This window comes from Phascolarctos cinereus, unplaced genomic scaffold (genome assembly GCF_003287225.1).
Source record: "Phascolarctos cinereus isolate Bilbo 61053 unplaced genomic scaffold, phaCin_HiC Scaffold_2;HRSCAF=192, whole genome shotgun sequence".
NCBI lineage: Eukaryota > Metazoa > Chordata > Mammalia > Diprotodontia > Phascolarctidae > Phascolarctos > Phascolarctos cinereus.
This window is the reverse complement of record NW_027555625.1, coordinates 168,767,740-168,783,290: the sequence shown is the minus strand read 5'-3', so window position 1 is coordinate 168,783,290 and position 15,551 is coordinate 168,767,740. Positions and strand designations below refer to the sequence as shown.

Sequence of the window (15,551 nt, the reverse complement as noted above, 5' to 3'; positions counted from 1 at the left end):
TTCTGGGGATTTTTCAGATTTCTTCTGAGATTTACATGGGAGAGTAGGCTTCTCCATGACCTTTCAAGTTTCCATAATAACTGGAAATCACTCATGTCCCAATATTTGAAAAGTTGGCAGGCTTAATAGCCTGACAAGAGGCATCATGATATTTTAAAAAAAAAAGGCAGTGGATCTTTGGAGTCAGAGTACCAGAGTTCAAATCCTGGATCTGTCACTTTCTGCCTGTATGGTCTTAGACAGTCACTTTTTTGGGCCTCAGATTCCTCTTTTGTGAATTTGGTGGTGTAGTGAGACTAGGTCAGTGCTTCTTAAACTGTGCTTCGCAACCCCATATGGGGTGGTGTAACTGAATGTGGGAATTGTGAAAAATTTGGCCACAGTAAAAGGTTTCTGAATGTGCAATAACCAAAAATTAATTCAAAATCAAATGTGTAATGAATCCAAGGTGTTTGTGGCAGTGCTTGCCCATATTGTTTCACATGACCTCACTGCAGCTTTGGTTCTGAACACAACATTGACAATTATAAAATCAAAATATCCATCAACTCTGAAAAACATTGAAGATGCTCTGCATCCTGCTGTGTCAAATATTCCGCCAAGATTTAATTCTTTATGTAAAAAATAAACAAGCATATCCATCTCATTAGTATGCAAATTTGCTTTGGTCCTTAATAAATGGTAAAATTATATGTATACCAAAGAATTGTTTTTAAATAAATTTCTATATGATTTATTATCAGTAAATGATTTGTATGCCTATATACCTGGGGTTGAGTAAAAATTTCTTGGGTGAAAAGGGGTTGCGAGTAGAAAAAGTTTAAGAAGCCCCGGATTAGATAACCGTTAAGATCCCTTCCATCTCTAAATCTGTTAACCTGTTATCTTTCTGGATGTGTTTTTTGAAAGAGTTGCCTTTCTCACAGAAATATAGAGGCAAAAATAAATCCTTAAAGCAAATCTTAGTGATTCTAATTGTTCACAGGCAAAAAATTTTGGAGTAGTTTCCAAAAGCAATAACTGGATATTCATCAAATACCAAACTTAGGGATAAAATGGTGCCTATAGATTTAGTTCCACAATTTCCACTTAATTGTAGAAATAAGAGTGAATCCAATGAATTCGTCTTCCCCATCCCATTTTTAACATGTATGCCCAACTAAGGCATATATATTTAGTTTATGTTTACTCCTTTTCCAAACTCACTTTGGTACATGGATAATCATTTGAATTTATTTTGATTTGAGGATGAATAAAAGCATTCTTTTTGCTTGACTTTTCTTCCCAACTTCTTTACAGCTGGACAGGCACCTTTCTTTTTACATAATGTATTTCGACCAAATACAAAACCTACCTACATAATAAGCAAAACATTTGATTGTTCAAGTCAGTATATGTAGAATTTCACATGCTCATAAAAATGTTAAATTTTCCTGTTTGGTGCATTAAACATTTAATAACTTAATAATCTAAAACAAAAATAATATGCCTCCTAAGAGTGTTACTGTTATAAAAATTTTATTTCTCCAGTTTTATAGTTTTTAGATGTTTCTTCATATTTCAAAAAATTCTTAAGAGGAATTAAGAATTCAAAAATGACTTCAGTTTCCTCAACTATAAAATGAAATGTTTTGACTAAATGCTTTCTGAGGTCCCGTACAATTCATAGTCATAATTCTAGAAACAGCATACTTAAAATATTTGTTCTATTCTTATATATTTTTTAAAAATTGAAAAAAGGGTCATAATCTTTATTCATGTATTTCTTTATGCTTTGTTGATGTGGTGGGTAAGAGAAGAAGAACATTAAAAATTACTTATTTTTAATGAAAAATTTGTTTATAGAAAATGCCCTTGAGAAGTGCAGGATTTGTGGCTATATTTAGTATGAAATTAACATTTGTTGCTAAAGAATTTTTAAGGATCTTCATGACAGAAAGAAAGCAGTAAAATCTAGATCTTAGTAGCTATTTTCTATTACCTCCCAAAGCATTCTTCCTCCTTTCTAAAAGAGTTCAGTATCTGGCTGTCAATCTTCATTTGTGTCTCACTACCTTACCTCCTTCCAGAGTTGTATGAGGGGATTTCAGCATTACATATTGATATTCTTTCAAACACTCCCCTCTTCTCAAACTTGTTACACACTTCCAAACTACTACTCCATTATACCTCAGGTAAACACGGTGATGATTACACTCTTCCTCTTTCTATCACCCTCAGTTGTTACACTTCCAAGATCCCTTCCAAAATTCCTTTACCTAATCGTAACCTCTTGTCATCCATCTCTCCTTGTGTCTTACTCCTTCTAAACCTATTGTTTAGGTTCACTGTGATTTCTAATCTCTACATCTTAGTACCTTTCCAGGCCACTATTCCTACTTTCATTTTATCTTCCTTCCTTTTGAATCCAATTATTTGCTCCCTTTATTTAACAATTTCAATTCTCTTATACTTTTCATTCTCGAAAGTCTTGAACCTCTGTCTTATCTGCATTCATTCTCTCCAAAGTTACAACCGTGCTTTACTCTCATCATATGCTTCCTCTGCACCAACATGAAGGAGACTTCAGAATGTCATACAAGTTTGTTGACTGGGTCTGTTACAAATTGTTTGTTTGTTTTTAATATAATTTCACCAGGACCTTTACTAGTAACACAATCTCTTTAATCTTTCTTTATTGAATCTTTATCCCAGTCCCCAGAGGGTATATTCCAAGCTTCCCAAACTACACCCTCTCTCACAGTTAAAGACCTTGCCTAATATTTAACTGAAAAAATGAAAACTTCAGTGTTGTTCCAAGACTTTCAGTATGAAGCCCCTTGTCGCCGAGTCACAACCCCTTGACATCATCTTGTTTCTCCTCCATTCTAGTCCCTAAGAAAGAAGTGGCTCTTTTTACTAAGCCAACCCTGCTAACTGTATTCTTGATTCTATGCCCTCCTTTATTTTCTAGCAGGTCATCAGTCATGTCCTTTCTTTGATCTTTAGTCTTCTCCTGTCTACTGTATCCTTTCCTACTGCCGATGAATAAGACCAAATCTCCTCAGTCTTAAAAAAAAAAAACTTACTATAGATCCTACCATCATTCTTTCTTTTCTCCGCTTTCTCAACCAAACTCCTAGAAAAAAAATCTGTCACCTCCACTCCTCTCAATTACTTCTCTCAAACCATTTGGATTCTGGCATCTTCAATCTATAGGAATTCTCTTTAAAAGTACCAACAATTTTAATTGCCAATTGTAATGCAATACTTATCCTTCTTGACCTCTTTGTCACATTTGACTGATACTGTATGCTTTGTCCTCTCTAAGTTCTTGTGACACTGCTCTCTTTTGCTTCTCCTATCTGTATGACTGCTCTTTGTCAATCTACTTTGCTCTACAACATCCAAATCATAGCTGGTATATCCCAAATCTGTCTTGGCCTTCTCTTTTCACTTTACATTCTTTCTCCATGACCTCAGCTTCCTTGATTTAATTATCAACTCTGTTAATGACTCCCAGATCTATATATCCAAACCTGGTCTCTCTCAGACTCCAACCCCCATCATGAAATGTCTATTAGACATTTTAAACTAGATGCCCTATAAGTATCTCAAAGTCAGCATCTGTAAAACAGAATTTGTTATCTTTCCCTCTAAATCCATCCCTCTTCCAAACTTTCATATTTCTATTAAAGGCACTACTATGCTTCCAGTCACCTAGATTTGCAAATGTAAAATCATCCTCAGCTCCTCACTTTCCTTCATCCCACTTGCAGGATTTTTTCATTGCTACCTTTGCTACCTTTCATTGCTACCTATATAGAACATGTCATGTATTCATTCCCTTCTCTCCACTCCCATGGGTACCCCTTTAGTTCAGTCTGTCATCTTACTATGATATTCTTTTCCAGCTTACATATTCAAATGAGCTCTGCCTCAGAGAAATGAAACTTTATAACCTAGAATGTAGTTTTTCTCTTCTTTTTTCTTTTTTTTAGGCAATTGGGGTTAAGTGACTTGCCCAGGGTCACACAGCTAATAAGTGTCAAGTGTTTGGTCTGAAGCTGAATTTAAACTCAGGTCCTCCTGACTTCAGGGCTGGTGCTCTATCCACTGCACCACTTAGCTTCCCCTGAATGTAGTTTTTTCTAAGGATACTGTTTCATATACCTGTGTTTTTCTACTTTATTCTAAATGTAGTTTTTAAAGAGTGATAAAGTTTTTAAACTGTGGGCTTCTGTTATTGATTTATCTCTGCTACCATCTGAAACATAAAAAATCTAATTCTGCAAGAGAATTAGTACTTAGTCATATGCTGGATATAACTCTTGCCCCAAGACCTTTTGGTTTCATCAACTCTTTTTATTGGTGGAGATCAATGCCCATGCCTGCTTGAGGGACAAGGCTGAGTTAATGAAAAGTGGGAGAGAAGAGAGATCTGCTCTTTTCAGTCTCTTTCTATTCTTCTGGCTTCCAGCTTTGAGATGGACAATGTCAATCCTGCTTCAGGTTGCTGAAGGGAGAAGACTGGGAAGAAGCTGATATGAGAAGAATTGGCAGTGGCCATCATGTCCTTATCCCCATCTTGTTACACTAGAGATTTTAGGGAATTACCTCATTGTGTAAAATCTAGAATTCTTTCTCCTGGTTGAGGTGATTTATTTCACAACTAATGGGAGAGCATTCTTCATTCTGTAATGTCTGGTATATATTCTCTTATGTATTCTTTCTCTGATTTCTGTTTTGCCATCAATTTGGATGAATAGGTTTCTTTGCTAATGGTTATGTATGTTCATTGTGAAATTAGTATTTGGTGGCAAAGGGATCAAATATTGGATGTAAAGTTTGGGGTCTTCCTTTTCCCCTGAACTTGAAAACTACATCACTTAGACTAATAATATTAAAGGTAATAGACAGATATAATTCTAGCCTTATACCCCTCTCTGAGGAAAACAGACTGGCCAGCTTCTGACAGCCCCAACTTCCTGCTTCCCCTCCTGGTAGGAATTAACTTCCCTTGGAAATGGGGTGGGGATAAAAGAGTCTAGAAATGTCTATTTTGCCTCCCTTCAAGCCACAGTAAATGATGTCTCATGCTACATGTGGGGGACAGCTCAATTACATAGTCATAAAGTAATAAGTACAAGGAAGGGGATTTTGGTTCTTCCAGTCTCCCTCCATCTCAGTTGATGTAGTCATAGATGTCAAGGTGTTAATGTGGTAGTGAAGTGTTAATGAGTATTATCCCTTTGAAAAGTATACCCACCTGTCTCTCAGTCATAAAGGATATTTTCAAAGAGAACCAGTGACATCACAGGATGATATCTTGACTTTTGTGTGAATTGGATTTAAGTCAGCCTTACTCTCTCTTCCAGAGTCGTTGAAGTCCAGTGACAAAATAAAAGTCAAGATGACTGACGATGGCCTGGGAGGCAGTAGATGACCTTGGGGTCTTCAATATCTGACCAAGCACTGAGCACCCCACAGTGCCTGCTTTAGCTGCCTTTGTGGACATTCGAACATACTGTTTTCATCCACCTATTCCATCAGGGAAAGTCTTCACGTGCTTGGGGTAGACATCCCACTAACTCACCAATGTGTTTGGAGCCTATTGGATTCCCTCAACCTGGTTTAGTCCATCTGCCAAGATGGTTCACTGGGGTGTGGCCACTACTCATGGAACCACGGGTGAGAGTTAAGTGCCAGGTACCAAAGTTAAGTTGAGAGTTGAGTACCAAAGATGGATAAGCAGCCCTGAAAAGGGCTTATCAAGCCCTCACACCAGAGATTCTAGTCCTCTCTGAATATCCCATACACCATACATTGGAAATTAACAGTTGACCACACTCTTTGGTGTTCTTTAAAAGATATGGTCCAGTCAATTTGAATTAGTTGAGGAAGGAGCCAACAGTTGAAGAACAATCAGAGACTCCATCTCTTGTTGAGGGGGGTGGACGTTAGGGGTAGGAGATTTTTAATCTTCATTTTCCTCACCTCACTCCCATTCATTAGCCATAGTTTCCAGTCATTCACATTTCTTATATTTATTTCTAGGGTAGTTGAAAATAAGTATGAGTGTAAAAAATGTCAAGGATTTCACGAGTTATATGTTGTATCAAAAATTTATAACATTATTTAAAAACGGTATATTCTCCTCATTCTACATATCTTATAGTATAGGTCATTGATGAGTAGTATCTGTAGGAAGATAGAAACTCCCCATGCCTGTCTATTTTTTAGTCTGATTTTGGTTGATTAGACCTTAAAATGACAGTGTGTGGGTTTTGTCCTTTTGTGAAGAACTCTGTGGAGATGAGAAGATGTGTATAGGGACATGAGCACATAATAGGTAGTTTGATTGGTATGGCACTGAATAAATTAATTTAGGTATTATCACATTTTATTTTGTTAGCTTAACCTTCTCATGAGTATTTAATATTTCTTCAATTGTTTAGAGTTGTCTTTATTTGTGTGAAGTGTGGTTTCTAATGCAATACAGAATAATATTGGTGATAACGGACATCCTTGCTTCACCCCTGATCTTATTGGAAAGGTTTCTAGTTTAACCCCCCAATGCTTACTGTTGATTTAGATTGATAGTACTTAGTTTAATAAAAGCTTTGCTTTCTATTGTTTTTGTATTTTGGCAAAAGATTTTTCTGCATCTATTGATATCATCATATGATTTTTATTGTTGTTGTTATTGATATAGTCAGTTATGCTTATAATTTTCCTAGTATTGAACCAGCCCTGCCTTTCTAGTTTAAATTCAACTTGGCCATAGTATGTGATCTTTGTGATATATTGTTGGAATCTCCTTGCTATTATGTATTTATTAATTTATTTTTGCATCAGTATTCATTAGGGAAATTGGTCTCTAGTTTTCTTTCTCTGTTTTTGGTGTCCCTGATTTAGGTATCATAGTTATGTCACAGAAGGAATTAGTAAAACACTTTCTTTACTCATTTTTCCAATGAATTTATGTAGTGTAGGAATTAATTAATATTTAAATATTTGGTAGAATTTGCTCAAAAATTCTCTGGTCCTGGGCTTTTTTCCTTAGGGAGCTAATTTATGGCTTGTTTAACTTTTTTTTCCCCTAAATTTTACTATTTAAATTTTATATCTCCTTTTCTATTAATTTGAGCAATTTATGTTTTTATAAATATTCATTCATTTCATTTAGATTGTCAGTTTTATTGGCACATAGATGAGCAACATAGTTCCTAGTAATTGCTTTACTTTCATCTTCATTGGTTGTGAATTCCCCCTTTTTATTTTTGGTAATGGTAATTTAGTTTTCTTTTTTTAAAAATCAAATTAGCCAGTGATTTATCTATTTTATTGTTTTTTCCTCATAAAACCGGCTCCTACTTTTATTTATTAATTTGTTGTATTTTGTTTTTTACTTTCAGTTTTATCAGTCTCTCCTTTTGAGTTTCAGGATTTCTATTTTGATTTTTAATTGGGGAGTTTTAATTTGGTGTTTTTGTAGATTTTTTAGTTGCTTGCCAATTTATTTATCTGTTCTTTCTCTCTTTTATTGGTGCTTCCTCACTGCTATTGCTTGCCACTGCTGTTGCTTGCTGTGCTCTTGGCCAGCCCCTACCTCAGTGTCTCCTTTTGTCTTTCTTACTAAGCTTCCCTGGGCTGGAAAAACAACTTATGGTGTCTTTTTCTTGGCTTTCCTGCACAGAATTCTGTTTGATGTTTTCTGTAGTTATTCAATAGGAGAGATTTTATAGGAGGTTTAGCAATTGTGACCTTCCACTCTACCATCTCATCTCCACCTCCGAAAGTACTGACTTCAAAAGTGACTTGAGATGGATGTTGTAGTTTGGAGCTTTTGTTTTACTTTTTAAAGTTTACCTCCTAAGTAGAAACAATATGGAAATAGTTTGTAATTCTAATTAAGGCAAAGGTTTAGTTCTCTTTGTTCCATGCTAATCACTAATCAGTTTGTCACTAAGGCACAACTATGTTGCCAAAAATGTCATCTTTTCCACGAGCCATAGATCTGCTAATTCAGTAGGCTAGAAAAGGTTAGATCCTGATAATATAACTGAGGCTAGTTTTAACTTGAACATTCAGAACTATTTTGTTTTCTTTTGTTTTTGTCACAGTTTATGAAATAGAAATTCTTTTTTATTCTATGTGTTTGTTGCTGTGTTGTGTCTCAGAGAGATAATTTTGTATGGGGCTAGGTAAATAAAAGTTACATTTTGTCTTTGGCCATATTTTAAAATTTCTTTTCTTTAATACCTAAAGCATAATTTTTAGATTATGATTTGTCTTTAATTGACACATAAAATTCCAAATCATACTTTCTAAGTAATGTTTAAAAGCTTTTAGCAATATTAAATCAATTCTGTTAAGGTAATTAAATTGGCTGGATTAGGTACTTAAGTAATAGATATGGGACTGGGTTTTTTAGATGAAGCCAAAGAACTACAGTATACTTTTGTAGCAGAATTTTTAACTGATAAGTTAGTCTTCCGAGTCTCATATGATGTAAGCTCTTTGAGAGTAAGGACTGTCTTGTTTGCTTATGTTCCTATCTCTAGCACAGTGCCTCGCCCACAGTAAGTACTTAATAAATGCTTTATCCATTTATCAGTAGTAGCCATGATACCACATTTTATTGCCTCTCTCCTGCCAAGGAGAAATGTACTCAGATACAACTTAATATTGGTCTCTATAAAATGAATGAATGACTAAAAAAAATTTGTTAAGTAATTGCTATTTGCCAAGCATTATTCTAAGGACTATAGATACAAATACAAAAGCAATGACAGTCCTGCCCCAACGAAGCTTACATTGTAATGGAGGAAACTAGAGATAAAAGGAGTGGTGGACAAGGGAGGGACACTTTTTAGTTTTAGGGATGGTGTTATAGGAACACTGGGGAGTAGATAAAGACAGGTTTGATTCCATGTTTCATACTTTCATACTAAAGGGTTGAGGGTCTGGTAGTAAAGAATAGGTGTGTGGGCCCCATTGACAGGCAGTTGGCTAGGTAGCTGGGAAGAAGATAGTCAGTCAGTGAGGAGGTAATGAAGTGAAGAATGGTGGGTTGAGAGGTAGTCCCTAATCAGGAGGATAGGGCCCAAGTAGAAATTCTTTTAGTGCAGAGTCACTGGTGTGGGCTACAAGGTAGTTGGCAAATGGTTGTGGAAGAGGAGGTAGCTAGAAAGGCAGTAGGGGGAAGCATATTTATTGGGTTTGGAGTTCATGTCATAAAGAGAAGACACCACCCATCCCCGAAAAGATTAAGGCTGTGGTGAGCTGAGTACCCAGTACCCACATGCCAGGACTTTCTGAACTGAGCTGTAGAAGAGGAACCTTTTGCTTTTCATTTTCTAGGAGTTTGGTGCAAGCACAGCTTGAATGAGTGTATGGCTTGAATGAAACAAACTGACCCTGGGTTTTATGGCTAGAATGTTGATGGTGATGACAAGAATAGACTCAGACTTTTGAAAGTTATTGCTTTCTTAAGGTTTAACTTTCCCCACCCCTACTCCCTTGTCACTAGTCAGTATTTGTGATGCATGTCTGTATATTGATTACATACAAGGAGTATAAAGATGGATGCCACTGATTAGTTGGGATAAAAAACAAAATCAAGTTAAAGATTTAAGTCTCTATCTTAAACATTAGTATTTTATCCTAAATGGGGGCTGTAAGCTGTAATCAGATAATCTTATGGTTTTAATTATAACTTTCTAAAATAGCAGAGACATCTCACACAGACTTCAACTCTAGGTTAATGGAGTCACTACTGTAAATCAGAGATAGGTATAGATTAGAATTCAGGTACCTCAAGAAATCTCCTGTTTTCCAGTGAAGGGTAAAATAGAGGTTTAGACCAAAGGAAAATCAAACCTCCATGGCCACCCACTGGGAAGAGCAAGGCATGGGGTGGGAAGCAGAGGGGTGCATCTATCCTTTCCCCTTAATCCAATTGGAAGGATAGCAAACCTTGTCTCGCAGTGCCACCTACTGGTTATATTGATATGGAAACAGTCCAAGGGAAGTAAAGTAATTTGGAAAATGTCAAACAATTAGTAAGATGTAAAACTGATATTTGAATTATCACTTTTTAATAAGAAGAAATTTTATGATGCCTCAGCTGAATATTAGTTCATAGATTTAGAGTTGGAGGAGATGTCAGAGATCACTTACTTCAATTTCATCATGACATTGAGGCCTGGACAAGTTAAAGGTAACTTACTCAAGGTCGCACAGGTAACAGAACTGGGATTCCTCTGATTCCTAATCCAACCCACTTTATGCTCTAGCTCACTCCTTCTTTTGAGTAGATTCTCTCCAGTAAAATTTAGCCTGACATTTAAAACCAAGAAAGTATGTTCAGATTCATTTTATTGATCTGTAACTTTAAAACAAAAACACAAGTTTTAGCCCAATTTAGCAGGATCAGTTGATGGGGTTTTTTTTAATTTAATTTTGTTTTTAACCTTAGATAAACTATTGTATCAGATTTCCCTCAGTGGCTATATCTGTTTTATCCAATTGTGCATTGCACTTAATCTCTACAGTGATGCTGGAAGATAAAAAGAAAATTTGTGCTGCCCAACAGGAACACTTGTATTCTGTTTCTTAGATGATAATGTTGAAACAGGATTTTAGAAAGAAGTAAGGCATTCTTAACTTAAGTGTGAATTAAGGAGTTCTCTATCAAGTAGTGTGGTAGTATACAAAGTGCCATTTTCCTTCCTGACCAGTTGACTGTATCATGACCTGGACCAAAACAAGTGTCTTTGTGCCAGAGACTTTTATGAAATTGGGCAATTATTTGGAGTCTTTTCCCTTAGGAAAAATTCAAATTGGCAATTGTTTAAGTTCCCTCCTTCTGGGTCCTTTCCATATGTAAGCTGCGAAGTAGGAGCAGGCACGTTATAAGTTGGCAATATAGAGATGCTTATTTTCTGTGTTGCAATTTCTGTGACCTAGCCAGTACTCAGACTTGGAATACACAGTATTTAAGGTATATAGTAGGGTAAAGAAATGTTCAGTTTCTGTTGTTGTTTTGGACCTCCTGAAAAGGAGTTAGTTATATTAATATGATAGACTAGTCTCAAAAAAATTTTCTTGGGGAAGGGGGAGGGTGTTAATGAGAGCATTATCCTTACTTTGAATTTAATTTGTCATGCTATTGTTTGAGATATGACTATCACAAATGGACCTTTTTTTTTCTGTCTGTGGCCCCATTTCCATTTTGGAATGCCAATAACTATAATATCATCCATGTTTTAGGTCTTACAGCATTTTATTTCTCTGAAGTAGTCATCATGGCCTTTTGGTCAAATTAAGATCATCAGACAGAAGAAGAAAATGATCACTTGCAGTTAATAATGTCACATTTTAAGAACTTGGGATGAGTGCCCATTTAGCTTTGTAAAGCAGTGTGAGCACCCATGTGGTGAGATACCATTCTGACCACATGTAAATTGAGAAATACATTTCAAAACCAGTTTTAATTAAAGCTGGAATTTGAACCTGCTACTAAGAAATAACGGTTCACTACAAAGTGAAATAATTTGTGACAAGAATATAGACATACAAGAGAAGAAGCCTTTAAATCTTTTTCCTACACTGCTTTAATGTTGGTTTGATGTTAAAGTGAATCAAAATGAAAGTATAGTGAGTGGCGTAAGGTTTTAAAGTTAATATGGAATAGATGCATACAGTGAAATGGAACACTAACTCTGGAGCAAGAAGACCTGCATTTCAGCTAATCCTGATATGTAGATTTATAACTTTAAAATACATATGATAATGATAATAATAATAGTGATTATAATGATGATAAATAGTAATTGACATTTAAATAGAGCTTTCAACTTTTCAAAGTGCTTAACCTAAATTATCTCATTTGAGTCTCATAGTCCTTTAAGGTAAATATTGCCATTATTATTATGCCCATTTTACAGTCATGAAACAGAAGATTATCAAGGGTTGCATGACTTTACCAAGGTCACAAAGCTAGTATCAGAGGTAAGATACAAATCTAGATCTTTCTGACTTCTAGTACCACACTCTATTAACAGTGGCATGCTCAAAGACTTTAGTGTGAATTCCTTGTTAAAGACCTTGTTAAAGGTTTTGGCTTAGATGAAAAGGACATTTGAGGCCTCTGATGAGAAGTTTCTTAAAGTAAGAATAGTTTTGTTGTCTCTGATTTTTAACAAAACAGATTTTTTTTAAGGACTGTGAAAGCAAGGGATCTGAAATTCTGTTCAGGTCAATCCCATGAAATTCCCAGCCACTTTTCCAGTTACCTTAGTTACATTGTAATCATACTTCCTACACTAGGCACTGGAAGGCTTGAGGCAACAGAAATTCATGGCCGTAAGGTTGTGAATTTCCTGAAAAGATGTTAAAGGATTTGTTGTTCAGTCATGTCTGACTGTTCGTGACCACATTTGAGATTTCTTGGCAGAGATATTGGAGTGCTTTAGCATTTCCTTCTCTAGCTCATTGTACAGATAAGCAAACTGAGACAAACAGGGTTAAGTGACTTGCCCACGGTCACACAGCTTTTAAGTGTCTAAGGCTAGATTTGAACTCACTTCTTCCTGACTCCAGGCCTAGTGCTCTATCCACTGCACCACCTCTCCACTAAAGGGTAAGCACCTGATATCTTGTTAATCATATAGCAGCACTGAGTCCCAGGGAAAGAGAGATTTACATAGTGATATGATTTCTGAATCCTAGCAGCTGCAAGTCTTTGGTCAGAGGAATAGGAGAGAAACATTAAAGGGATGTGAAGTTTAGGGAGCTTGAAGATACAAGGCCACTGAAAATAGAGGATGAGTATGTTAGGAGATGATGTTGTTGTTGTTGGGGAAGGGAATAGCTAGAGGAAACATTTGAAGACTTTACAGATTGCATTTGGACCTTAGTTTATTTTCTCTCTTAGCAGGCAAAGGAGCTATTTGCAAAGTCTATTGGGGGAAACTATGTTTTGAATTTAAAATTACATTTTTCTCACATGCAACGGGGATAGTGACTACATAGTATATATTGGTACCTGTTTAAAGTAATATCTAATGCAGCCTCATAATAATTGAATTCTTCCTGTTGAATCAGGTATCTGCAAACACATTGTGTTTTTAGACTTTATGCAGTTTAATGACTTTCTCTTGGTGTGCCCAGAATCCTTGAGCTTGTTGGTTGACTTTGAGGGTTCCTGGTTTATAAGAATTGACAATGACTGAGTAGTGCTTCTATGTCATTAGTGGAAAATATTAAGAAGGTTTGATATTCTAGTCATCTGTTAATTATTTACTTTTTAGAAAAATGAGAGAAAGGAAAAATAGTGTTTTGAAAAGCAGATCAAAGCACTGTGTTCTACTGAGTTTGTCATGCCTTTCCCTTTTGGCAGTATAACACATGCTACTTCAGGTTATCAGTCATATTTTTAACACAATGCCAATGAAGTCATTGTTGCCCTCTTCTGGTAAGAAGCTAAATCTACAAGTGGATTGAATTTTATAAATAAGGACAATTCATAATTTTTGTTATCCCATTCGTAAATCACCAGAATGAAATAAATATTTAGTTATAGATCTTAATACTGTTAGTTAAATATATACTTATAATTATAAAACCATGTGAATTTCTTAACTTTCTTTATGGGTTTGGTTAGCTGGAAGAAGGAGGCAGTATGGTACACTAGAAAGAGTTTAGCATTTGGAGTCAATGACCAAGGTTCAAATTCTGGTTCTGCAACCTCTTACCTGCCACCTTAGGCAAGCCATTTGGTGTCTTTGATCTTGTTCCTTCATCTATAAAATTGCTCCAGATCTATGATCCTATGATCTTATGAGATATCCAAATCACTCTTACTGTTCTAATTCCTTTGTCCCTTCTGTGTCTCTATGAAACTCACTCTTGATTATTTATTTAAAAATATGTGAATGTGCATAAATTACGATAGCACTGAACTCAAAGAATATGGTTTAAATTTTAGTCTCTAATGTTTCTTGTGCTATGAGACAGAACATTCAGTAAACAATCCATTTTCAGGAATGATTTTTCTGGACTTTTTTTTCATAAAAGATTTAAACAAATTATAATTTAGAAGTTCTTTCCCAGAAATTTTTTTAAAAACAAGTTAACATTAACTATTTTTCCAAATGGCAGTTTAGCCACTGAAGAGACAAATATATATTGCTTTCTGTAGTTTATATCTGCTGGAAAGTTCTGTGTGAACCAAATTTGATTAGCATACCTCACAATTTCAGAGGTGTTTTACTTTCATTTTGAATTGATTACTGATTGCTTTTAAGTTTTGATTTTGTTTGTTTGTTTGCTTGCCAAGGCTGAATCAAGATGCCAGAGTGATAGGAAGTAGTACAATGTGCTTCCCCTCCACAAAATTTCTCCACATAGATCTAGAAAATGCACCTGACTGAATTCTGATGGTGAAATTTAAAAAAAAAATCACATTGAGTCCTTTGTCCATCCTAGGTCAGTGTAGGGAGACATACAGAGAATTCTGCAGATACTGGGGATGGCGTTGGACCAGGGGCACTGTGAGGAGCACACACTGTGGAAGAGGCTATGCACCAGGGCAAGAGGAGTCCTCAGATTCATTCCAAGTTTCTTTAGACCCATACCAGGTCATTGCAACAGGGACAGGTACAAATTGGCAGCCTATTACCCAGTTACAGGTCATTAATCCAGGGCAGACTGAGAAGGGCATCTGAAAAAGGGAGTGGTATTCTGGGATAGGAAGGCCCCAGATGATATACCAAGAAAGGGGGGAATTCAGAGACCAGCAGTAGCAACAGCAGTGTGGATCAGACCCCTGGTGCAGAGCAGAGTTTCACTGAAAGCATCTAGCCCAGCCTACAGAGAAATAACCAGGACAAGAATACCTGATCAAAGGGAAGCCTACAATTCTGCCACTTCGAAGTAGTACAACTTTCCAACTGATTGATAGGGCTGGAGTCCAGCTGCAGTCTAGTCTTACATAATTTCTGTTCAGGAACTTGTAGACCAGGAGGGCAGCAATCAAACTTTGCCTAAGACTGAGCCACTTTCTCTAGTCTGTCATTGAAAACCTGTAATAATACAACATTCAATACCCCTACGAAAGCAGCAATGGGACCAGACCAAATAGTTTCTCTAGAAGTGTGGCATAGCCCAGCCTAACATCAGGTCCAAAATCAGGAAGTAGGATGGATGAATAGGGGCGGGGAGTGGGGGAGAACCCCACCATAAGTAATTATTATGGTAGTAGAAACAATCAAGACACAAATGCAGAAAGAAAAAATTATTCCAAAACATCTGCAAACAATGCCCCAAAGAAAAACACAGCTTTGGCAGAAACTTAACTAGAATTCCTGAAAGAGATGAAGGAAGAGTTAAAAAATTTAAGAGAAAAACAGTTAAAGATGTTTTTTCTAAATGGAATGAGAGCAATTGAAGAAAAAACTGGAAAAGAAATGAGAGCTATGGAAGAAAAAAATGGAAAAGGAATTAACATCTTGGCACAAGAGGTATAAAATCTTGCCCAAGCAACAAACTCCCTGAAAACTGGA

At 36.0% G+C, this 15,551-nt stretch overlaps 1 protein-coding gene across 5 annotated transcripts in view; it reads left to right on the top strand.

The window, feature by feature from the left end:
* SLX4IP (SLX4 interacting protein) overlaps positions 1–15,551 on the top strand; it is a 265,690-nt gene that overhangs the window by 93,733 nt on the left and 156,406 nt on the right. For 4 of the 5 annotated variants that reach the window (XR_013484628.1, XM_078149720.1, XM_078149721.1 and 1 more), the window contains exon 2: positions 5,358–5,670. The exons of the other annotated variant lie outside the window; for it this stretch is intronic. Coding sequence is in view for 3 of the 4 variants with exons in the window: in XM_078149720.1 (XP_078005846.1) it covers positions 5,578–5,670 (93 nt within the window). In the remaining variant the exon portion in view is untranslated. The remainder of the gene's footprint in view (positions 1–5,357; positions 5,671–15,551) is intronic. 5 annotated transcript variants of the gene reach the window in all.